The 25,581-nt window shown below is 38.6% G+C and overlaps 1 protein-coding gene across 2 annotated transcripts in view; it reads right to left on the bottom strand.

The window, feature by feature from the left end:
• The window catches only part of DCX (doublecortin), a 131,469-nt gene extending 113,834 nt beyond the window's left edge, over nucleotides 1-17,635 (bottom strand). Inside the window, exons 1-3 of one of the 2 annotated variants that reach the window (XM_066250200.1) lie at nucleotides 17,575-17,635; nucleotides 15,461-15,846; nucleotides 6,623-6,963 (exon numbers count right to left, since the gene is read on the bottom strand). In XM_066250200.1, coding sequence (XP_066106297.1) covers nucleotides 6,623-6,963; nucleotides 15,461-15,824 — 705 coding nt within the window. In that variant the 5' untranslated portion in view covers nucleotides 15,825-15,846; nucleotides 17,575-17,635. Of the gene's footprint in view, nucleotides 1-6,622; nucleotides 6,964-15,460; nucleotides 15,943-17,574 lie in introns of those variants that run through there. The other variant, XM_066250201.1, reaches the window with a different exon arrangement.
• Nucleotides 17,636-25,581: the final 7,946 nt, after the last annotated feature.

Here is a 25,581-nt window from a genome sequence, read left to right as displayed (position 1 = left end):
AACTGTCTCTTTTCAGAGAGCCCAGTCTGGCTTCCCATCTTTGCTGTTTTCAATTTCATCCCCAAGACAATCCTCTCAAAGTTGGGGATAGGGGTGGTGGAGGTGGGACTTTTGGTGATACAAACATCACCTTCCATTCTTGATTTTCTCAAGGGAAAGTCAATGGTAAATGACCTCCCTCTTGGGGCATAATTTATAGCCACGTGGCCTTTTCCATTGAGTCTAACATTGACTGACAGGGTCATAACACTAGAAGGAAAGAGAGGTTGGCTCTGGGAGAGCTGGAGGCCAGGGAGCATAAGTAAGACCAGATGTTACTAGAGGGGGCAGAGATGATGGAGGGTGAGAAAAATACACTACACAAGCACAGTAAAAACTTTGGGGAAAACACTCAACATTTCCAAGGTTAAATACAACTTGTCTTTCTGTATTTTCTGCAATTGCCTTTGTGCTTGCAACACCCAGTTATTTAGTATAGCAAGATGGAAGGGGCAAGTCTTTCTTGGAATATTTAACAATGGTTCAAATATACTTTGTGTTCTTATTTTCTTCTTCCACCATTTTATGGTTCAACACATTTCTTAAAATTCCTGTTCTAGCTATCAAGGCTATAGGAAAACTTAGAGTCAGCTTAAACCTTATTTTTGTTCTTCTGAGACCTAAAATTCTTGGTCCAAGTAGTTGGTAACAGAAGACAGAAACACAAAAAAAAATTATCCAACTAAAAACTGACCTAATTAATATTGGTCTCAGAGGACAGAAACACACACAAAAAATTATCCAACTAAAAACTGACCTAATTAAATTAACACAGTCTACCTTAGGTATTTATCTTGAGACAATAGTGAGTCTTTGATTGCATAGATCCTGGATGTGAGCAAAACTGAGGCTAGAGATGCCAATAAATGTAGCATGAAAATGGATGGTGTGAGGACCAGCTGTACCCCTATGTAAGATGCTAAAGGCTGGAAGTCTATTACCACTAACAGAAGCACCATGCTCTGTGCTTTACAGAAATTAATTTAAAGCTAGACTATGTATAAACTGAGCCAACAAGTGAACCAGGAGTTTCGATTCCAGTTTGTATGCATCCATGATCTTTAAGCATAAAAGTCAATCTGTGGTTTGATTACTAAAATTAATAGTTGGATAAATTTGTCAACATACCATAACCACTCTAGCTGCCAAGGAATCAAAAGAACAACTTCAGCTAAGAACAGAAATTAAAGCTATAATTTCCAAACTAGAAAGAAAAGTAGGCAGGGAAGGGATTAAAACAAACGCAGCACTGTTCACAGTGGCCAAGACATGGAAACAACCAAAAAGCCCTTCAATAGAAGACTGGATAAAGAAGATGTGGCACATATACACTATGGAATACTACTCAGCCATAAGAAATGATGACATCAGATCATTTACAGCAAAATGGTGGGATCTTGATAACATTATAAGGAGTGAAATAAGTAAATCAGAAAAAAACAAGAACTACATGATTCCATACATTGGTGGAACATAAAAATGAGACTAAGAGACATGGACAAGAGTGTGGTGGTTACCAAGGGTGGGGGGGGGAGGGAGGACATGGGAGGGAGGGAGGGAGAGAGTTAGGGGGAGGGGGAGGGGCACAGAGAACTAGATGGAGGGTGACGGAGGACAATCTGACTTTGGGCGAGGGGTTTGCAACATAATTTGATGACAAAATAACCTAGACATGTTTTCTTTGAATATATGTACCCTGATTTATTAATGTCATCCCATTACCATTAATAAAAATTTATTAAAAAAAAAACAAAACAAAAAAACAAAAAAACAATCAGTGCTAAAGAGACCAAGAAGATAAACAAGGAAAAAATATATACCTAGAGAAAATAAGAAAAAAAAATTGAAATACCTCATAACACATGAGAAACTGCAATAAAAAATAGATTAAACTTTGAAATTAGAAGACAAATGCTGACATTCTAGAAAAAGCAGAGCAATGGAGGCAGTCGTTACAAGGAGTCTGGAGGAGGGAGGGAAGGATGAGTAAGTGGGGCATGGGAATGCTTAGGTAGCAAAGCTACTCTGTATGATACTGTAGTGGTACATGTAATAGGCACATGTAATTATATGTTCGTCAAAATCCATAGAACATACAACAAAAGGAGTGAACTCTAATATAAGCTATGGAGTAATCATTTGTCAATATTGATTCATCAATTGTAACAAATGTACCCCAATAATGCAAAATGTTAATAATTGTGGGAAGTTATGGGGTGGGAGTCAGAAGGGGTATATAAGAACACTATACTTTCTGCTCAATTTTTTTGTAACTCAAACTGGCTCTAAAAAAATAAAACCTGTTAACATTTTGAAAAGACAAAGATAGTGGTTGCCATGGTTAGGGAGTGGGAGGGATGAACAGGCAGATCACAGAAGATTTTTAAGGCAGTTATACTACACCATATGATACTACAGGGGTAGATACATGTCATTATGCATTTGTCTAAACCCAAAGAATCTACAGCACCAAGAGTAAGTCCTAATATAAACCACAGACTCTGGGTGATTGGGATGTATCCATGTATGTTCATCAGTAGTAATGAATGTACCTATCCAGTGGGGAATGCTGAAATGGGGGAGGGGTGTACGTGTGAGGTCAGAGCATATATAGAAAACCTCTGAACTTTCTGTTCAGTTTTATATGAACCTAAAATGGCTCTAAAAATAAAGTTTATTTTAAAAAACCACACAAACACACACACACACACAAACCCACTTAGCTGAGAGTGAATTAATATTCATTATCATCCAATCTTTCATCATGGTTTTTATTATAGACTGTGAGAGTGTATTCAGGACCCTACCAAACTACTCCTAATTATATTAGCAACTTGTTATTAAGGAGAGGAACAAATTAGGACTCCTTCCTACTGGTGATGGTTAGCTTCCCTGACTATACAAATTACAATATCTCAGAAGCAAGAAGTCAGAAAACCAGTCTTCTATATTGGCAAAACATAAGCCCTAAAAGGACCAAAAGTACGTCCAAACAAAATAAAAACAGAGAGAAAGAGACAGGAGCCATGTTTGCAGATTGTTTGTCAATCAGTGTAAGCCAATTCATCAAATGGTACACAACAGAACAGAAGCAATAATACATCTGGTATAATCAACTGGGCTGTTTCAAACAAAAAGGGAGAAAATCACTTGTTCTGTTTTATCTAGAATGCAGTTAGAACAAGATGGAACCCTAGTGATGCCTTGATTTTATGTTAAAAAGATTAATAACAGAGAGCCCAGCCATATTTTTTTCTTTCCATCTGGTGCCACATTTATCTAAAGACAGGCTAAAAGTAATCACATTCAAGCAAGTCCATGCCATTCCAACACATGTGCCTTCAGCCTGCATACAGAACAATCCTATTCTCAAATAGTAAGAATATCCACCTAATCAAAGTGACTGACAAGTGTTAAGATTAGAGCTGTCATTATTAGATTTGGTAAATAGGCTGGGATTCAAAATTTTGAGTTTGACACCAACTTTCAGTATACTCAGAATCTATTTTGTAATTATTAGGTTTGTCCCTATACCCCAGATATTGTTATTTATTTTTCTTGCTGTAACCACACAAAAATGTTTGACTTGGGGATTACCCCATGCATACCAATCTTACCTGTGAGGTTAGGGTAGTTAATTCCTAATCATTCAGCATCTTCTGTAAACAACATTTTCTAGTGCATTCTGCAGAATATATATATGTATATATATTCCATTATATAGTCTATAATATATATTCCATAATATATATTCTATAATATATATTCCACTATATATATAATTATATATATGTTTATATATAATTATATGTGTATATATATTCCATTATGTATATAATTATATATTTAATTATATGTATTCCATTATATAGATTTCATTATATATTTTTTGTATATATATAATTTTATATATATATATATATATATATATATATATATATATATATTCCACAAAAGGTATTTGTGGTTAAATAAGATTGGAAATTTCTTGGACTAAATGAATTGGCTTCCCTTTCTGCAGGACTTTTTGGAACATTTTATATGCCAATAAGCACAATGATCTCTAAGAAGTAAATATAATTTGTAGCATTTTACAACCTTATTTAGCCACAGGATCCTTTATGAAGAGCTTCTAGGGGTTGGTAGTGACAGTTCTTAGAATATACTTTGGAAAATACTGCTTTAAAAGTCTTTTTTAATGACTTCCAAGTAAGTAAGAGGAGCCGCCCGAGTAGAATAGCTACTCTTTGGAAGTGCCCTATCTCTTCAGATAGATCCAAGGAAATTGTCTGGGGCAATGAAAGCAGAGGAGTTCTCAGAACATCTCAAAACATCTACCTTGGAGTAGGGAAACAGCTGTGTTAGGCATGCTCATGGTTTACTGGCTACAAGCACTTTGTGCTGTTAGTGCATGAGCACGTGACAGCACTATTGTAAGGATGTAAGTGCTTCCCCTCAGGGGTGATGAGATCAGATCACCCTCCACTGAGAGGTGTGTTGGTTTCCTGATCCCTTGCCCTCCACTGTGAAAAGCAGGTTTTCCTTTGTTTTATGTTTTTTCTTTCTTCTTATGGCTTGCCTGTCTTTGTGAGCCTTTAATAAACTGGTATGCCTCACCATTTTCCAGCTTCACAGTTCCATTACCATGTGCCTGAATTCAATGCAAATCTGCATGGCCATAGCAATCCACCTTACACTAGACCCTGTGAGAATCTCTTTATGTCATTTTTTTCAATCAACAAACACCTATAGAACATCCAGGGTGTTTCAGGATCTGAGCATTAAAAAACGTTGAGATTGCATTAACTTTGCATAGTGGAGATAGAGTTTTTGGAGATAGCATAACATGAACCAGGCTTTAAAAGATAACTTTTCTCAATGACTTCCAAGTAAATCAGACTAGGCAGAGACAGACATTGTAGAGAGAAGAAACAGTATCAACTGCAAAAATAATGCCTAACAAGGCATTGGTCTGCTCTCTTGAGCACTTCTCCTTGATGTTTTTGTACACATACCATATCATACACTGGCATTTCGTAACATGTTCCCCAAAGGAATGGGAGCCAATGATTGAAGGAGTTGTAGAGGGATTCCACTCCATGTGACCTGCTGTAGGATAAAAATCTACCCATCACTGGACTGAAGCTTGTTTACCTAAGAGGTGGACGTGTCTCTTCATTTATCATTAGAAGTAGTTTCAGAATGCCAAGGTATGGTATTCTGCACAAAATTGTTAGAAATTCAATCTAAAAATGATGGTGGTAAAGGGAGGAGAGCTAACATTTATTAATATATATGTAAAATATCCAGCAATTTACATGTATATCTCATTTATTGATGAATTTTATGCATACATATTTATATCATGCATTTAACTTACAGAGTGATTTCATATTCATGATTTCCTTTGCTTTTTAATACTTTTTCTTTTTATTGACTTTAGAGAGAGAGGAGAGGAGAGGGAGAGAGGAGGGGATAAAGAGAGAGAAAAACATTGATTTTTTTTTGTTCCACTTATTTATGCATTCATTGGCTGTTTCTTATATGTGCCCTGACTCAGGATCAAACCTTCAAACTTGGCATATCAGATGACACTCTAACCAACTGAGTTACCTGGACAGAGCTTCCATGGTTTCCTTTAATCCTCATGAGAATTCTGTGAGCATGGGTAGAGCAAGTATGATCAGCCCTTTTGCACAAACACCAAAGGTATTTTATGAGGTAGAAGGTATAGACTGATACTAATCCATACTTGTATTCTATGATTGGGGACCAGGATTCTGTTTAGAGCAAACAGAACATTTTTTGTCATATATTTACAGCTCCCTGTGCTCAAGAGAATGGTGCATCTGTCTGATGGAGACGCCCGGCTGCATTCTTTCCCAGATATTAATATAGGTGGTACTTTAGTAGCATAACCAATGACATGAAGAACCTGATTTGGAAGAGAACAGATGGCAGTGTCTTTCTTGGGCTAATTTTAGGATCCTGAAACCATCCCTTTCTCACTCAAACCATCAGCTGAACCAAAATAAGATAGCTATGTCAGATGGAAAATGAAGAGAGGGGGGAAAAATGTGGTGCAGTGACAGGCAAAGACAATGAACTAGAGATTTCAGTGTTTCCCCCAATTCTGATTTTTGTAATAGAATACAAAGATTGCTTCAACCTCTTTTCAACAGAATGAACACTGAATACCCATGTGAGGGTACCTAAGAAGAAATGAGTGGGTAAAGCTCATTTCCAGCCATGTGCATTGAATAAAATAAGGTTGGATCATGTAATAGTTAAATTCATTTACATAAGAATGTAGGACCTAGGTTCTAACTTATCTTTTCTTAGAAGATAAGAAATATGAGGCTAAGTGACCTTTTAACTTGGTAAGTCAGACACCAATTGGATTTCACATTCCTGGATTTGTCTGTGGAAAAATACCTTTCTTCCAAATGAGACAAATATCAGATAGCAACGATGAGAGGTGGAGGAAGAGTCCCCCCAACCAGAAATGATGCTTATGTAAGATGATCTTTCAAGGATTTAGAACAAATGAGAAAAAAAAAGTAGTCCAAAAAAGAAAACCTACCTGTTTTCCATCCAAGGTGTAGAGTTTTTTGACAACCCCAGTCTCTAGTTTGATGGCTTCAGTGATATCGGTGAGGACTTGCTCAAAAGAATGGGCTGTCTTCTTGTTCAGAAGCACACGCACAGCCTTTCGAGGCTTCACCCCACTGCGGATAATGGTGACAAGCTTGGGGCGCACAAAGTCTTTGTTCTCCCTGGCCTGGGCACTGTTGCTGCTAGCCAAGGACTGGGGGGCTTTCATATTGGCAGATGTCTTCACATTGACAGACCAGTTGGGATTGACATTCTTGGTGTACTCCACCTTTTTAAAGAAGTTGTCTGAGGAACAAACATAGCTTTCCCCTAAGAGAAGAAATAAGTGGTGATTAGTTTAATAGCAAGTATATGTACTATTCAAACCAAACTAATACATACTGCTCTTACTCCAAGGACTCTTAGAGAAATAGTGATAATAACCTACCCTAATAATAACCATCTCTAACTGGGCTTTCTGACAACTTTGTTCATTCATATTCAAGACCAAATAATCAGAAAAACATTTACTATAATGGAATACCTAGTTGAAAAGTCTAAAACTAAGGGTCCCCAGGACAATGAATATACCTAAGTGTAATCTAAAAAGTGGCTTCTTAAACTTGTCATAGTTTTATTAGAACTGAAATGTTTACGTTAATTTCTAGGGTGTTTGTTAACATCTAAGGGCATTATTGGAATGTTTCTCACATGTCTCTCTTCCTTAATGTTATTGTCCTGTTTCTGGAGTCATAACCTTGTTCTATTGTTATATTATAACCAAGGAGAACATTTAAAGTTAATACATTGTTATTCCAAATTAAAGGCACCCAAGTAACCCTATATATTGAACACACTACACATTTGCCATGAAGCCAGATTTTCCTGTGCACAGAGCACAAAGCTAAGCAGCAGAATATTTAAATGAGAAATATGAAATATGTGTGTATTGAATGTATAAATATATATGTGCATAATTAGGTCTTCCACTGGTCATCCCCACACACAGCTGTGAAAACTGTCTAAATAACAACCTGTACAGACATGCACATACACAGCATTCCTTGTGTCTGCAAGTCATAGCTCTTGCTTGAGAAATACTCTTACTTGTTTCCACCACTCACCCCTCATCTTTCCTTGTTGCCAAATGCTGCATTGTGTATTCAGGGCTGTCTTTACCAGTGCTCATCTTTCGCTGCTGCAAGTAATGAGGTGAAGATGTAAGAATATATTACACAGCCTGATTTATGGTTTGGAGTGATATAGTGTAATTTTCACATGTACCTTGGGCTAAAGGAAATGACTAATACACCAGAAAAAGTGAAGGGGCCAGAGGCAAAAGGAGGGGATTAGACACCTGTGACTGCAAGCTGGAAAAAGGAAGAGAAGTAGCCACGGCCTGAGGAAGAGAGTATTGGAAAAGTTTAAATTTGTTAAGTAAAACACATTTGCCTCAAGGTATACAGAAGTTCATCCAGAGGCCCAGCTACAGAAAACCACTGTGATTTAATCAGACTTAAGTTATCAATAATGGCAGTAAGTAAATAAATAAACAAACCTTCTCTAGCTAGTGCAAGGAAAGCATTAAACACAAGTATAGTCTGGTGGCTCTTCTTACTTTGGTGTCAGTAGGAAAAGTATGCAGAGGCATTCAGAAACACTGGGCTGATAATTCACTCCCTTTGTAAATATTGATTGCTTTGTTGTAGCACCAAATTCTCTAAGTCACATTAATTAACAAATTTTCAGTTAATTCTGAGAGAAGATTCAGTCAGAATCTGTAGGGCATGTTTGAGGACATTTATTAGTGTGTCTAGAGGGGGAGGATAAGTGGTTTCCTACATATCCACAATGGCTTCCAACCCAGCTCTGGGTCTCAGAAGATGCTAGTGTTCTCTCTTACTTCATATGCAAGAACAGGCACCTTGTTGCACACATGCACACATGATAGGCATTCAAAGCCCTCCGCCAAAAGAAACTAATTTCTCTGGCTTTCATGTTGGCTAATCCAAACCAACTCAAGATATAGTCTAGGGTTTTTAATTTGTGACTTAAAAGAATAAAGGGGGAGTGCTGACCAAGTGGTGATGCAGTGGAGAGAACATCAACCTGGGATGCTAAGGATACAGGTTCAAAACCCTGAGGTCACCGGCTTGAGCACAGGCTCACCAGCTTGAGCACAGGGTTGCTGGCTTGAGCATGGGACCATAGACAAGACCCCATGGTCACTGCCTTGAACCCGAAGTCTCTGGCTTAAGCAAGGGGTCACTGGCTCAACTGGAGCCCCCTGGTCAAAGCACATGTGAGAAGCAATCAATGAACAACTAAGGTGCCACATGAATTGATGTTTCTCATCTCTTTCCCTTCCTGTTTGTCTGTCCCTCTCTCTCTTTCTTTCTCTATCTCTCTTAATAAAAAAATAAAATAAAAGAATAAAGGGGGGGTCTTTCAAATCCCCCTTACATTTACAGCCAAAATCTCCTACACCCTAGGAATAGCTTATTGCCCTAACACTTAACCAGTTTCACAAAGCACCTTCCAAGGGGCCACTGCTTCAGATGTTTTCCATAATTTGTCATACACTTTAAAGTTGTGTTAGACAAGTGGTGGTGCAGAAATGTGTGAGGTTATATATTTATGATTTCACTCATCTACAGTCTTTTCTGGAGAGTCAGCTGTGTAGCCCTATTAGGACACTAGACTTCTTTTTTCTTTTGCTCCCATCTCTTAAACCTCTTAAGCCTCTGAACTATGATTATGATTAAGCACCTCCCGATGATGCAAATGAATGATAGCAGAAAGCTATGGTATCATATGGCACCCAAGAACTTTCCAGAGGACCCAGCCCTCAGCCAAATATACATTAAGCACCTTCCAAAAGTACATTTCAGTCTCTTCACTCTCTCCTTTGGCCTCAATCTGTACTAATGGAAAAAGAGCAGCTGATGTGACATCAATCAGATTGGGGTCCCCAGTCCTTTCTAATTGTGTATTGTTGGACAAGTTACCTAACCTCCCTTGGCTTCAGTTACTTGTCTGCAAAGTGGAGATGATAGTAACGATCCCTACCTCATTAAGTAGTTTTGAGGCACAAATCAGATGACAGCTAAAAGGACTGAGCCCAGACTTGGCACATAGTAAGCATTTGATAAATTCTAGCTATCTTTATTATTAAGACCTGAATCTGAAGAAAACAAGAAGTAAAGAGCAAAAAGGGAAAAGAGAAAGAAAAGTTTGGCAGGAAGGAAAAGAGGAGGAATACAATCTGAAGGAAAGAAAAGAGAAAAAAGCAAGGGCAGCCATTTTGGAACTGAACTATAATCATCATATAACTTGAGCACAATCTTTAGTCTCATGCCTCAAAGATAAGATTTCCTGCTGGTTGAAAGGGAGCTTTCAGTTGCTGCAAATGCCAAACGTAGAAGCTCAATGGCTAACAAAGCCATCTGCTGCCAGTGCTAGTGTACACTGAGGAAAATATTTTTTTAAGAGTTTATTTTTTAGAGCAGTTTTAGGTGCACAACAAAGTTATGGGAAAGATACACAGACTCTCCATATAATTCTTGCCCCCTCGCATGCTTAGCCACCTCCATTATCAGCTTTCCCTCCTCCTCCATGGAAAGCAGAATATTTGTAGTGGTTAAAAAACAGTGAATCCAGGAGTCAGACAAACCTGAATTCAAATCCCAACCAAGCATTTAGATGCTGTGTGAATTTATGAAGGCAAATCACTTAATCTCTGAGTCTCAGCTTTTTCCTCTATAAATTGAAGGTATTCCACTATTGACATCTGAGTTCCTTCCAGTCTTAAAGATCTATAAGAAGGAATTTTCTTCTGTTTTTTTTTTCCATTCCAAATAGGTTTTAGGAGAAAAAACTGTTATGGTAATTAACTGTTAAAGAAATGGGTGCCCACTGCTGAGGACTTTCCAATTCTGCTACTGGAAAGACATCAAATATGCTATTTCTCTAGACCAAGGTTTCCTTGTTCTGATTTTGCAAATGTCTGAAACATCTGCTGCCAGAGGTGTGTGTTTCCTGCACATCCAGTTGCCTGGCACTTGCAGCTGGGTGAGGTGTGTTGCACCTTTACACAGCTGGGTTCCCATTCTGCCTCAGCTTCCAAGGACCCTTTCCCACCCATTGGGAGCTTAAGGGAAAAACTGGCTTCAGAGAGCCAAGCAAGGTGACAATTTGCTGGAATTGACAACGTGCTTCAGTGTGAGGTGGGGGAAAGGAAATGAAGTCATGGAAGTACAGCTGAATGGGCAGGAAGGGAGTAAGCTGCGGGCTCAAGATGATCTAATGTCTACTTCTCTTCATTTTCAGGAGACACCATTTTCAAAAAAACATTAAACATTAATATTTTCTCAGTGTCAAAGCACTTCTGCCTGGGCTTTCTCCTTTTTTCTGGGGATTTATTACTCAAGAAGAAACATACTAAATGGAATTTCATTGTATTATCATATCTATTAATGATGCACTTCTCACAGGTATCTTAATACCCTCCTCTTTGGCAATGTGCTTGTTTTAGTAGTCAGAGGATAAATTGGTGAGGTGTTTTCATAGCATTGGAACAAATGAGCTATGGCACAGGAACTGAATCATAGCATCACTATACAGTTCGGTTTTTCTAACAAAACTGTCTCAATTGTAAATATTCTGTCCCATGGTCTGCATAATAATGCTCAAAATGTATACACCTAATATTGTTCTGGATACTTACATACAATAAATTAGGGAAAGATTTTGGAAGGGGAAAGATTCAGCAGTGAAAACTAAACAAGACAAAAGGAAAAGTCATGTATTAATTTTATTCATTGGGAATACAGCTAATAAGGGCCATGTCTATAGGATTTTGCTAAGACCTTTGTTGTAATCAAGGATCTGAGAGAAAGTGGACATCAATAACCTGACTTTGGTCCCAAATTTTCCCCTTTCTTGTTTCAGCATCTAACAGCAGAGAGTAGACTAGAGGCATTATTAGACAAAGGAGGGCCACAAGGCCAAATTGATTATTAAATGCTTGCTTTCTATTTCATTTTGTTTTAGGCTATATACTTAATAATGTTGCCATTTTGAAATATATATGCTCTACGCTCTATTATTCCTTTACAAAGCAAAAAAACAAGTAGTATATGAGGATTTCTGCATTTCTAAAAACTCCCACCCCTGTTGTTAGCAGAAGGGGACCATCAAAATCAGCAAGATTACCTAATCTTGTGTGCTCATAAGAATCATCTGGGGAGATTTGTAGAAACATATATTCTGGAGCCTTAGCCCTAGGGATTCTAATTCAATAGATTTAGGGTGTGGCCCAGGAATTTGTGTTTTCCTAAAGCTCTAGAAAATTCAAAAAGACAGTTAGGTATATGGGAACCCCTGGCCATTCCAAACCTTCACTAACATTATTATTATTAGCATCATTATTATTATTTACATCATTAACAATAATGGTACCTTGCAGGTATAGTTTTACCTTGTCAGTGTGTTTCCATATCCATTATATAATTTTATCCTTACAACCACCATAATAGATAAAGAAGGTATGTGTTACTAGTTTTATTTTACAGATGAGTATATTACAACAGATACACAAAATGTGCTCTATACATACATGGAATATAATTCTTGAATAAAAAATGAAGTGTTAATACATGATATAACATGGCTAAGCCTTGTCAACATTTTTCTAAGTGAAAGAAGTCGGTCACCAAAAAGTACAGTTTTTTATTCAATTTATATAAAATTGTCCAGAATAAGAAAATCTGTAGAGACATAAAGTAGATTCATTGTTGTTAGGGCTGGAGAGAATAGGGGAAATAGTTACTGGCAGCTAATTGCTACAGGGTTTCTTTTTAGGGTGATGAAAATAGTCTAAATTAAATTATGATCATGGTTGCACTACTTGGTAAATTTTTTAAAAATTATTGAATTGCACATTTAAATGGGTGAATTATATGGTATGCAAACTGTACCTTAGTGAAGATTCTTTTTAAAGATGAGTTGTTTTAAAAAGAGAGAACTGTCACAGTGGTGAGAAGCAAAAATCTATGGTCATGGTAGCTAGCCAGCTCTAAAATAAAATGACTCAAACTGTACTTGCTAACCTTTACTGAGTGCTACTGTGTGCCAGGCAGAACACTAAACACTTAATATCCATTGTCTTAATTCTGAAAGCAGTTATTCCCACTTTCCAGATGAAAAACTGAGGCTTACGCAGTCAAAATGGCTTCTCCAAGGTCACACAAGCTAGCAATTGGCAGACCTTGGGTTGAATCAAATCTGATCCCAAAGACTTCTTTTCCTATTATTATCTTCTGTCTCTAAGACTAGAACCCAGTAACCCTGATTCCTCACTCAGAGATCTTTCTAAACGTTTTCAATTGGAAGTCTCATGGAAAGCAATGTGTATGATTTTTTTCTAAATTTTTAATTTGACTTCTTCAAAAAGTGACCAAAGTGAGGGACTTCTGCCCTTTATTCCTAGATGAGTAGTTCCAGAGGACAAAATGAGATAGAAAAAGACACTTTGTCTTTATCTTCCTCATTCCAATGCCCTTTTCTATTTTGCTCTGTGGTAGTGGAAAACCAGTCACATTTCTCAACATTATCCAAGAGATATGTTGGATATAGAATTTCCTTGACTAAATAGGCAGTACTCAGGAGGGGGGCATTGAGGGCCACTGAAGCTTGTAGTTATAGATGACATATGAATAAATCCAACTGAGCCATATTCACACTTTACATAGTCCAACAATTCACTATGAAGTATTATCACTGCACCCAGGAGTGGTAAATGAGAGGAGTCCAATCTAGCAGGATTCAAAAGGATAAAGAGAAAAGAAAGCTACAGTCTTTAAAATTATCTTTGTAACTTACATTGAACTGGGATTATTATCATACACACACACACACACACACATAAATCCTGGGATGGGGGAAAATTAATATCAAGGGCTTGTACTTGAGCAAGACATATTAAAAATAGATTTTGGGGGAAAATTTGTGCATGACAGCTTTCTCATATCAAACACATACACACACACACACACAAAAAAAAAACAAACAAAAAAAAACAACAAAAAACATTTTAGTCCTTGCTCTGAATACAATGTCACTTTGTTCAGAAGTCTAAGGTAGTATTTTCCATGGTCTTTGGAAGATCATAGCTAGTGAAAATGAGGACATATTGGATCATTCAGGTTGCTTTGTTTGTGAAAATTATTACAGAAAAAAACCCTCAAATTCGACTGACACGTGTATTTTACAGTGACAAAAGGCATACACTTTATTGATTACTCTGTTGGACAGCTCCCTCCATCTAGTTTGAAGCCTTTCTTCCAGATAACCCTGACTCTTCTTTATTTTAAGATACACACAAGGATGACCAATCTGTCAATGTGCAGGAAAAGTATAGGATTAACCTTTGCCTGGCCCCACATGATCAACACATGATCAAATAATCTAAGCTTCCTCAGCATTGTTTCACAAGGTCAGCTATGTATAAAAACCTGGGACTTGATCCCTGAGACCTGGATCTAGTAGCCATATGGACATTGTCTCTTGTAAGTAACTGGCCCCAAATCACTTGACCTGACTTGGGAAATAGCAGCTACTCGCAAGAATGTGGTCTTGTACAAGGGAAGCCCTCATGTTCCTTTGTCTAGGAACACAAGAGACATAGAAGCACAGAAGCGGAGGCGGGGCACTCCCACACCTAGTCAACGAATGTGCTGTTTCTCCTTCCTTGTCGGTTGTTTCATAATTTGATTTCCCTAGAAATCTGCCTACTCTAAACTCACCTTTGCTCAGGGAATGGAAGAAGGGAAAAGGAAAGGCTGGATAGTGGGGGAGAGGTTGGGCGGGGGCATTTTTATTATCACCACTTACTGAGGCTTTAAAGCATTGTGTTTTGGTTAAACTGATCACATATGTTATTCCAATTTTAAAATGGAGGTAGGAAAGCATCCTTAATATAATTTATTTGATAAAGTAAAATATGAGAATACACTCCAAGATCCATTTTTAAAAGTGACTAAAGAAAAAAAAAAGGCTTCATGGATAAGCAAGATTTGGTAAGAGCTAACACTCTGTTTTTGGGTGGGTACACAGGTTGTCAGAATTTTCAGCAATCTAGTCATAAAGTTCAGTTGCAAAACAAAATGTAGAGACGATTTAAAAGGATTTAGGTACAGTGAGTCAGTTCTTACTCTAACAGGAATAGTCTATTAAAATACCAGACATACCTACAGCTTTCTTTGGTATTTCTCTCAGTGACCTCAGCCTAGGGACACACCCTGAAGTGGGCTTTTTAGAAGCAACAGCTGAGCAGTGACCACTTACCTAAAAGTATAATCCTTTGTGAACATGTCCAGGAAGTCCTGCCTTTAGGATTCATATTTCCATGAGGTACAATTCACAAATAGTCTCAGCAGCTCAAAGGATAATTGGGTATATTTTCTTTCTGTTAACCCAATCAAACTTCTTTCCTCATTTAACACCCTTAATGATTTTATGATCTGCCTTGATTGTACTATTATCAAGATCTAGAGTAAATGACACAATTCAAATTTTCCTTTGTAAACCCTGGCAGATAAGCACAATGCATTATCACCACCATGTACACTTCAAACCCAGCAGACACAGAAAGCCAAAAAGAATAATGGCTAATTACTCTGTTGATGCTTATAGAATCACAAGTCTGAGCATCAACTTGGTGTTTGACAAATATAGTTCCTAATTTCTTTCAATGAAATCCAAGAAATGTAACCATAATCAATAATGCCGCCTCCCACCAAAGGCCACCACCCACTCCTTGAATTACCTTCCTCCAGTTCATCCATGCTTCCGATTTTCCTGGAGCCATCAATGGTGTAAATGTAACGTACTCCCTGAGGCAGGTTAATGTTGTCAGACAGAGATCGAGTCAGGTCAGCCAGCAAGGCATCAAAGCTGCGAAAACGGTCAGAGGACACAGCGTACACAATCCCCTTGAAGTAGCGGTCCCCATTGCGGTAGAAACGTACCTTCTTGGCTTTCTTCTCATTGCTCAGTGCCTGCAAGGTTCTGGTTCGGTAGAAGCTACAATGGGCGCTGTGAGTGGGGCTAGGCAGCCCATTCATCCGTGTGCCTCGCATGTTCCTGGATGTCTTATCTCTTTCGTCAAAATGTCCAAAATCAAGTTCCATATTTTGGTGAAACCACAGAGACCTGAGTGTTGGAGAAAAGGTTTGGGGTGGAAAAAAGCAAAGAAAAAGTGGTGGGGAGAAAAAAAATCAAATATTAGCCGGATCCAGATCTGCAATCTGCTGCCTGTGAAAAGAACTGGTTGAAAAAAGCCCGTGACCCATCTGCTGCTTGCCCCTGAGCTGCAGGAATATTGATCTTGATAGGGAAGAAGGAGGGGCTAAGGGGGTGTTGGTGGTTGTGGGAGTTGGTGTGAGAGAGAGAGGCACTTTTGGCACTGTTCCAAACAGAGGAGTGGGAGGGATTTTGAACTAGCTCAACCTACTGACACTGGCTCCTATCAAATTGTAACTTCAGGCTAAATACATTAAAACTGGCATCTGTTTCCTCACACATGCTCACATGACTAACAGTTGTAAATGAATCCATAGCCTAACAAAATTCCCCTTGAAGAGAACGAAAGGAACTAGCCAAGGTTAGCATCTCTAGCTTAGGAAGCAATCTTTGCATTTCAGTAAATGACTAGGTAGAAGAGTGTTTTAATTTTATTCCAAACTCTCTTTCCTACTCTAATGTGTGCATACCCCCCCCCAGAATAAACTACGATTTTCCTTTAAAGGGACAGCCTCCAGGGAATAGCCAGTGTCTTTGTGCTATTCATCAAATCCTTTCCCCACCAAGCTGGTGAAGCTATTGAACATTCATAAGAAATAGGCTGGGGGAAAAAAAGGATTAGGAAAATCAGTTGTTTAATAAGTTATTGGTTCTGTTCCCTCTGGTACCATTTTATCACAAAATCCTTTCCAATTTTTTTAGATGCTTTATCCCCTTCCCACTGATGGAACCCCGCCTCTTAATGAAATAATTTAATTGTTGAATGATTCTCAAATGAGTCCCTGAACAGCATATGAGGCCTTTAGAATCAAGCACACTTTCATTGTTCTGTATTTCCACCCTGACTGAAGGGCATTTTGCCCTCACAGCAAGCAATTCACCCCACACTTGTCTATTGCTCAGGTGTGTTACTAGAGGAAAAATAGGGTTATCTGTCATATTTGCTTTCCCTCCTTCTGCTGAACCCCCCCCCAAAAAAGAAAAGAAAACAAAGAAAGAAAAAAGGAAAAAAGATAGAAAGAAAAATAGAAACATAATATCAAATACAACTGAAGTCTCAAATGCTAGCAAAGGTAGTGACAGTTTAGGAAATAGACTATTAACATGCATCTCACAGATGGGGATAAAGAGACTCACAAAGGAAGCAGGACTCAGCTGGTACACACTGCGATATTTGTAAAGGACCAGGAGGACAGGAGATAAAGGAGGACTGTTTCCTAGCAGGTTTGGCAGGCTCCGTCTCCCTTTACTTCCAATGTCACCATGACCTGTGCTGAGCTCAGCATTGTCTCTGTCAGACAACCTGCAGTGGTAAGAGACCCCAGCTCCTCAAGACAAGTAGCAATCATTTCCCCAGGCATGCCAGTAATGCTTGGCTTTGCTCTAGTGTCAGGGATGGTATTATTCTAAATCAACATCACAGTGAAAACAAAGAAACATCAAACTCACTTTTCCAAAGGAAAATTCCTGGTAGAAGCTTAGGAAAAAATCCGAGAATAAGACAGAGAGAAAAAAGGAGAAGGAGAGAGACAAGAAAGGAGAGAGAGAGAGAGAGAGAGAGAGATAACTTTGTCTTGTGTTTTTCCCATTTGACATCTGTTACATTCTGCCTGAAAATGACTTGAAAGCCCCACTCACCGGTTGTCTGCTGGTTGGGTGGAGATGCTGAGAGAAAGGAAACCAATCTCTCTATGCCTTTGTTGTCTGAGCTCCAAGCAAGAAATTCCTGCCAGGGTGGATAGATGCCTTCTAGGTCCTAGTGCCTTGTCCAGCATCTCCCCTATACTAAGGCTTAGTGAATCCCCCCAACCTCCTATGATTAATTACATGGTGGTGGTTGTTTTTTTTTCAATTCACAGCCTGCATTAACAGCTAGAAAGGTTTCATTTATAACCAACAGGAAATTGCAGGATAGCAAAAAGATTGCACAGGCACATTTAGAATGCTCTAATGAGCAATGTGCTGGCCTTTTCTTTTAGGGATCTGGCAATTTCACTTGGCCAAAACCTTGACTTAATCTTCCTGGAGGCTGCACTCAGTGAAACCAGGCTTCATAGAAAGTGTTGCTCTCTCCCTTTCACTTTCTTGACAGAAAACAATCAAATCAGCAAATTATTTAAGGAATTTTAATTCATGCATCCAACAATAAGGTGTTTTTAAAATGAGGACCAAAAAGTAAGAAACTGACAAGACAAGGAAGAAGACTTCCAGAATTTCACAGAGGATGGAGTTCAAAAAGGACACCAAGACCTTTTACCTTCCTGTAGCAATTTGGTTAATGGGATCTGCAACACTTACTTTGGAGAGTTTGAAAATTCAGATCCAACCCAGAGAACTTCTACATGAACTGAGTCTGATGACTACAAGACAAATATTAACTGTTTTCTTTCCAAGCTGTCTATTTGTTACTAATTGTCTTCTTTATATCAAATATGTTATAAGCATCCAAATTTAATTCATTAAATTTAGCCAAACTATAAGACAAAAGACAAGAAAGGTGAGAGTCTAAAAAAGGAGTGAGCTATCATCTTCACAACTAAGGCTACATGTATTAATATTTAACATAAAACTATTATGGTTCCATTTTTACTTGGCTTCCAGGAAGCTCAGAGCGATTAGCATACTCAGTAATTATCTTATATCTGTTTCCAAGTACAATTAACCCTCTCTTTTATATATAGCTGTTGATGATTTGTAACTAAGCACTTCTTTTACATGTGTTTTACTGCAAGCTATCTCAAAATGGGATTAAAAAATATGATTTTATTTCTCTGGAAGGTGTTGGCTCAGCAAAGCCTAAAGTATCTATCTTAGCTGGATGGTCAACTTCAAGTGTACAGCCTGCATAGTAAAGTCCTCCTTGCTGCTGCTTTCCTGGTTTCTAAATAAGTCCTGAGGAGACTGCGTCTGTCTCTCCTGTTCTCTTCCATTTGTTTCTGTCTTACATCGTGGCCACCTCTTTGAAAAACCAGGATTATTCTAGTCAGGGGCACAGAAATATTAAGAAATGAGAACAGGGGGCCCTGGCCGGTTGGCTCAGCGGTAGAGCATCGGCCTGGCGTGTGGAAGTCCCGGGTTCGATTCCCAGCCAGGGCACATAGGAGAGGCGCCCATTTGCTTCTCCACCCCCCCTCCTTCCTCTCTGTCTCTCTCTTCCCCTCCCACAGCCAGGGCTCCATTGGAGCGGGGATGGCCCGGGCGCTGGGGATGGCTCCTTGGCCTCTGCCCCAGGCGCTAGAGTGGCTCTGGTCGCAGAGGAGCGATGCCCCGGAGGGGCAGAGCATCGCCCCCTGGTGGGCAGAGCATCACCCCTGGTGGGCGTGCCAGGCACAAGCGGGAGTCTGTCTGACTGTCTCTCCCCATTTAAAGCTTCAGAAAAATACAAAAAAAAAAAAAAAAGAAAGAAAGAAAAAAAAAAAAAGAAATGAGAACAGGGTAATATGGAAATTCTAACCAATGGTTGCAACTTCTTGTTCAGCAAGGCCATTACTTTAAATTTTTTTCTTGCATAGCATAAGCATTCTGTAAATATAAGCAATTTATTTCACATCAAAACTAAAAATCATTTTCTTTCTAGTGGGGATATAAGAATGCAACAGATTTTAAAATTTAAATGTAAAGGATTTGTAATAGGTTTTAGAAGAAATTTCATAATAATGTAAGATTTACAACACTACTGTGGAAGCTGCAAAATGTTTTTAAGAGATAGTCTAGGCCCTGGCCGATTGGCTCAGTGGTAGAGCGTCGGCCTGGCATGCGGAAGTCCCAGGTTTGATTCCCGGCCAGGGCACACAGGAGAGGCGCCCATCTGCTTCTCCACCCCTCCCCCTCTCCTTCCTCTCTGTGTCTCTCTTCCCTTCCTGCAGCCAAGGCTCCATTGGAGCAAAGATGGCCCGAGCGCTGGGGATGGCTCTGTGCCTCTGCCTCGGGCGCTAGAATGGCTCTGGTTGCAGCAGAGCAACGCCCCGGATGGGCAGAGCATCGCCCCCTGGTGGGCGTGCCAGGTTGATCCTGGTCAGGCTTATGCAGTAGTCTGTCTGACTGCCTCCCATTTCCAGCTTCAGAAAAATACAAAAAAAAAAAGAGAGAGATAGTCTAAGCCCTGACCAGTTGGCTCAGAGGTAGAGCATCGGCCTGGCATGTGGAAGTCCTGAGTTTAATTCCAGTTAGGGTACATAAGGGAAGCTACCATCTGCTTCTCTACTCTTCCACCCTTCTCTCTCTCTCTTCTCTCCCCCTCCCACAGACTTGGCTTATTTGAACAAGTTGGGCCAGGTGCTGAGTATGGCACCAAGGCCTTGCCTCAGGTGCTAAAATAGCTGGGTTGCCAAACAACAGAGCAATGGCCATAGTTCGGCAGAGCATCTCCTAGTGGGGGGCTTGCTGGGTGGATGATCCCAGTTGGGGTGCATGCAGGAGTCTGTCTCTCTGTCTCCCTGCTTCTCACTTAAGAAAAAAAATTAAAAGAAGATAATCTAAAATAGATTACTTTGTTTGCTTTACATATACCAGAGAGTAAAGGGGGAAACAAAAACCCAATTTTTTCCAGTGTGAAGTATGTGGATGTTAATAGGTGTTCTTTAAAAACAGGAGAAAGGTTCTGTGATGAAAATGTTTCAAAAGTGATGGACTACACAAAATTTGTTTTCTTTATCATGAAATTTCTCAAGGCCTTTAATATACCTGTATCAGTTATTGTGAAACATCTGTTATTGTGAGTATTAAGTTAGTAAATATATGTAAAGTGCTTAGGACAAAACCTGGCATGTAGTATGTATAAATATTAGCATTATTATCCCCCAAATATTTACATGCCAACTCCCACACTTCTTTCAAGTCTTTGTCCACATATCAACTATTGTCCACATATCATCATATGATCAACCTAGAGCACCTTATTTAAAGTTGCCATCATCCCTCCCAACTCAACACTCCCAATATCCTTTATACTCCTTAGTTTTTTCATAACACTTGTCATTTTCCAACATACATAATATACCTATTTATTTATTATGTTTATTATGTATTTCCCCAAGGCAGAATACAAACTCTACAAGAAATATTCTAACAGATGTAATAAAATATAATTTACAATACTATTAGTAATACTTTTATTTAATACTGTATTCAAAGTGCCTAGAACAATGTTTAGAAAATAGTTGAGATATATATATATATATATATATATATATATATATATATATATATATATAGTTGTTTCATTGGATAGAGTAAGAAAATCATGGAATATTTAATAGTTGGTATTAGGATATTAGGACAATTAACTTTTAAATGGAAAAAATTGAATTAGATCTTTACCTCATACCATACATAAAAATAAACTCCAAATATTTTAAAAACATGATTATAAAAAACAGAACTTTAAAATTATTAGAATAAAATCTAAGAGAACCTCTTTAAATCCTTCTGAAAAAAAAATACTTTTTAAACCAAGATGCAAAAAGCAGAAATCATATAGAAAAATATTGGTAAATTTGATTATAGGTACATGAAAATTTAAAGCCTCTAAATGCCAAATATAGCATTAAAACATTAAAAGATAAGTAATAGACTAAGAAAAAGTATTTGAATCTTATACACTGATGAAGAATTAATGTCTTGATATATATAAATACTATAAAGTTTTACCATATCAATATTAAAAAGGCTAAACTCCATTAAAAATGAGTAAACATTTTGCTGTAAATGATCTGATGTCATCATTTCTTATGGCTGAGTAGTATTCCATAGTGTATATGTGCCACATCTTCTTTATCCAGTCTTCTATTGAAGGGCTTTTTGGTTGTTTCCATGTCTTGGCCACTGTGAACAGTGCTGCAATGAACATGGGGCTACATGTGTCTTTACGTATCAATGTTTCTGAGGTTTTGGGGTATATACCCAGTAGAGGGATTGCTGGGTCATAAGGTAGTTCTATTTTCAGTTTTTTGAGGAACCACCATACTTTCCTCCATAATGGTTGTAGTACTTTACAGTCCCACCAACAGTGGATGAGAGTTCCCTTTTCTCCGCAGCCTCTCCAACATTTGCTATTACCCGTCTTGTTGATAATAGGATCTTGATAACATTATACGGAGTGAAATAAGTAAATCAGAAAAAAACAAGAACTACATGATTCCATACATTGGTGGAACATAAAAACGAGACTAAGAGACATGGACAAGAGTGTGGTGGTTACCAGGGGTGGGGGGAGGGAGGACATAGGAGGGAGGGAGGGAGAGAGTTAGGGGGAGGGGGAGGGGCACAGAGAAGTAGATAGAGGGTGACGGAGGACAATCTGACTCTGGGCGAGGGGTATGCAACATAATTTAATGACAAGATAACCTAGACATGTTTTCTTTGAATATATGTACCCTGATTTATTAATGTCATCCCATTAACATTAATAAAAATTTATTAAAAATATTAATAATATGGGAAGAAATGAGTAAACAATAATATGTTCATGCTGTTCATTGAAGTGAAAACCCAACTGGCCAATAAAAATTTGAAAATACACTTAACCTTTTATTTAGGGAAAGTGAAGTTAAAATGGAAGTTACATATTTCACAACTATTAGGTTGATAGAAATTTTAAAGTATGGCACACCACATATAAGCAAAGATGAAAAGCAGCTGGAAATTTCATACAAGGCTGAAAGAAACATAAATTGGCTCAATTTTGCAGACTAGTTTTTGGTAGTAGCTAGTAAAGTTGAAAATGTATATCAACATATGACCCTGAAATTTTATTTTTAGATATCCATCCTAGGGAAATTCTTATACATGTGTTCAAGGAAAGAGCTACAAGGATATTCATAAAAGAATTATTTTAAATGTTGAAAATAAAAAAAGCCTAATTCTCATCATTGGGATGTGAATTTGATTAGTGGTTATTCATACATAAAATATTATATAAAATAAATGAGTGCTATGTATAAGTGGTGGTGCACTGATTTCTGTGCAGCTGTAAGCTTTTATTTATCTGGAAATAAAATGTCCAAGAGTGCAATTGCTGAGTAATATCAAAATTGCACATTTAGTTTTGTAAGAAGCTTCTAAATTGTTTTGCAGAGTGGCTTGATGTGTGGGAGTACTACCACCAATGATTGAGAGATCCAAGGTCTATGCACCCTCACCAGCACTTGTTATTTTTATTTAGCCATTCTAATAGGTATGTAATAATATCCTTTGTAGTTTTAATTTTTATTTCCTTAATGTGTAATGATAGTGAGCGTCTTTTCACATTCCTACTTGCTAACTGTATATCTTTCTTGGTGAGATGACTGCACTTTTTGCCCATTTTCTGATTGTATTTGCTAGCTGTTGTTTATCTTTCTTTGGTGAAATGAAGCTAACTTTTGCCTGTTTTCTTTTTTTTAATTTTATTATTATTTTTAATTAAGTTTGTTGGGGTGACACTGGTTGCTCATTTTCTTTTTTTTTTTTTTTTCTGAAGCTGGAAACAGGGAGAGACAGTCAGACAGACTCTCGCATGTGCCCGACCGGGATCCACCCAGCACGCCCACCATGGGGCCACCTCTGCCCACCAGGGGGTGATGCTCTGCCCATCCTGGGCTACGCCATGTTGCGACCAGAGCCACTCTAGCGCCTGGGGCAGAGGCCAAGGAGCCATCCCCAGCACCCGGGCCATCTTTGCTCCAATGGAGCCTTGGCTGCGGGAGGGGAAGAGAGAGACAGAGAGGAAGGTGCGGTGGAGGGGTGGAGAAGCAAATGGGTGCTTCTCCTGTGTGCCCTGGCCGGGAATCAAACCCGGGTCCTCTGCACGCTAGGCTGACGCTCTACCGCTGAGCCAACCGGCCAGGGCTGGTTGCTCATTTTCTAATTGGATTGTCTGTTTTTTAATGTTTAGCTTTGAGAGTTCATTATGCATTCTAGATGAGCCTTTTGTCAGATATGTAGTTTTCAAATGTTCTCTCAATCTGTAGTTTGTATTTTCATCCTCTTAACATGGTCTTTTATAGAGCAAAACTTTTTAATTTGTTGTTTTTATAGATTGTGCTTTTGGTGTCATGTCTGAAAACACTTCATAAAGTGTAGGTCTTGAAGTTTTCTCCTGTTATATTCTAAAAGCTATAAAGATGTATATTTTACATTTAAATCTATAATCTTTTATGAATTAATTTTTGCATAAGGTGTAAGGTTAAGATTGTACCTTTTGTTTGTCTATAGATATGAAATCGCTCCAGCAACATTTATTGAAAAGGTCATATTTCTCCCACTGATTTGTTTTTTAACATTTGTCAAAAGTCAATGGGGCTCTTTTCTCTGTGACCTGACTGACTCCAGTAAGCACCTTGAGAGCTCCCGTGAGGGGTGCTGTGTTCTCCCCAGGCAACTTCTTTACTTCCCAAGAACCGAAATGCTAGGATAAAAGATGGCAACAAAGTGGGTGGAAGCTACATTCACCTCCTCTCAAGAACAAATTGGAATTACCACTAAATTATAGAATGATCATCCTGAATAACCACCTAAAGACTAGCTGAAGTCTTACAACCACAATAGACTAGTAGGAAGGCAGAGGTGTGAAAAGGGCTGTCCCTGCTCCCACAGGCAGCAGCTGAAGTTCCAGAAGGATATTTTAGCTGTTGGGGATGGAGTTCTCCCTGAGAAGTGTGGGGCCTAAACCTCAAGCCAGTTTCTACAACTCAGAGCACTAGAGATGGAAAGAGGTGTCCATGTACCATCTGGCTGTAAAAAGCAGTAGGATTTGTCTGCCATGGAGAGATAGAAGTCCACTAAAGACACAGGCACCTTCTTAAATGGTCAAAGCTCAAGATTTTGTTCATAGTCACTCAGTCTGGGATCCAATAGAGGGAGGACATAGCAAACTAGAGTCACATGAGGAGAGTCTGGGGTTTGTGGCTCTGGGGAGAGAGAAGGAGAAACAGCCACCATGTCTGCTATGCAGTATCATTTTTCCTCACCACAAACATCTTTCTTCAGTGGAGCAATCCCCTCTGTGTGGCATCAGCCTAGGAAAAAGCATTAGCTCCACCATGCAGACTCTTTTTTTCCCCAACCTGTGAAGCTTATGCCCTGCAGAGGAGTACAACAAGAGGCTCTTCCAGTGACTGAGTCTAGTAGGCAGCTGGCCTAATAGGAAGAGGAAGGCAGGCGTAGATCTCGGGATGCCTTGTGACTTTTTCTGACATGGTCCCAGAGTCCAGTGCTGCTTAAAGTCAGCTTTGGTGCACAGCTTCATCCTTCCTGCATGCACCCAGGCCCAGCAGAGACAGTCACAAACAGTGGATTGCTTATAGCTCTAACCTGGTGAAGGAAACAAACATACAAGTTCAGGAAGAGCAGAAAGCCCCAAACAAGATGAACCCAAAGAGGCCTACATGAAGACATATTAAAAGTAAAATGCAAAAAGCTAAAGATAAAGAGATAATTTTAAAACAACAAGAGCAAAACAGTTATTTACATACAAGGGAGTTCCCATAAGACTGTCAGGTGATTTCTCAACAGAAACTTTGCAGGCTAGAAGGGATTGGCAAGAAATATTCAAAGTGATAAAAAGCAAGGTCTTAAAGCCAAGATTACTCTACCTAGCTAAGCTATTATATAGAATTAAAGCACAGGTAGAGATTGCCAGACAAAGAAAAGCAAAAGGAGTTCATC

The sequence above is a fragment of the Saccopteryx bilineata genome, chromosome X, assembly GCF_036850765.1.
Source record: "Saccopteryx bilineata isolate mSacBil1 chromosome X, mSacBil1_pri_phased_curated, whole genome shotgun sequence".
NCBI lineage: Eukaryota > Metazoa > Chordata > Mammalia > Chiroptera > Emballonuridae > Saccopteryx > Saccopteryx bilineata.
The sequence above is the reverse complement of the archived record's forward strand: the minus strand, read 5'-3'. Positions and strand labels throughout refer to the sequence as shown.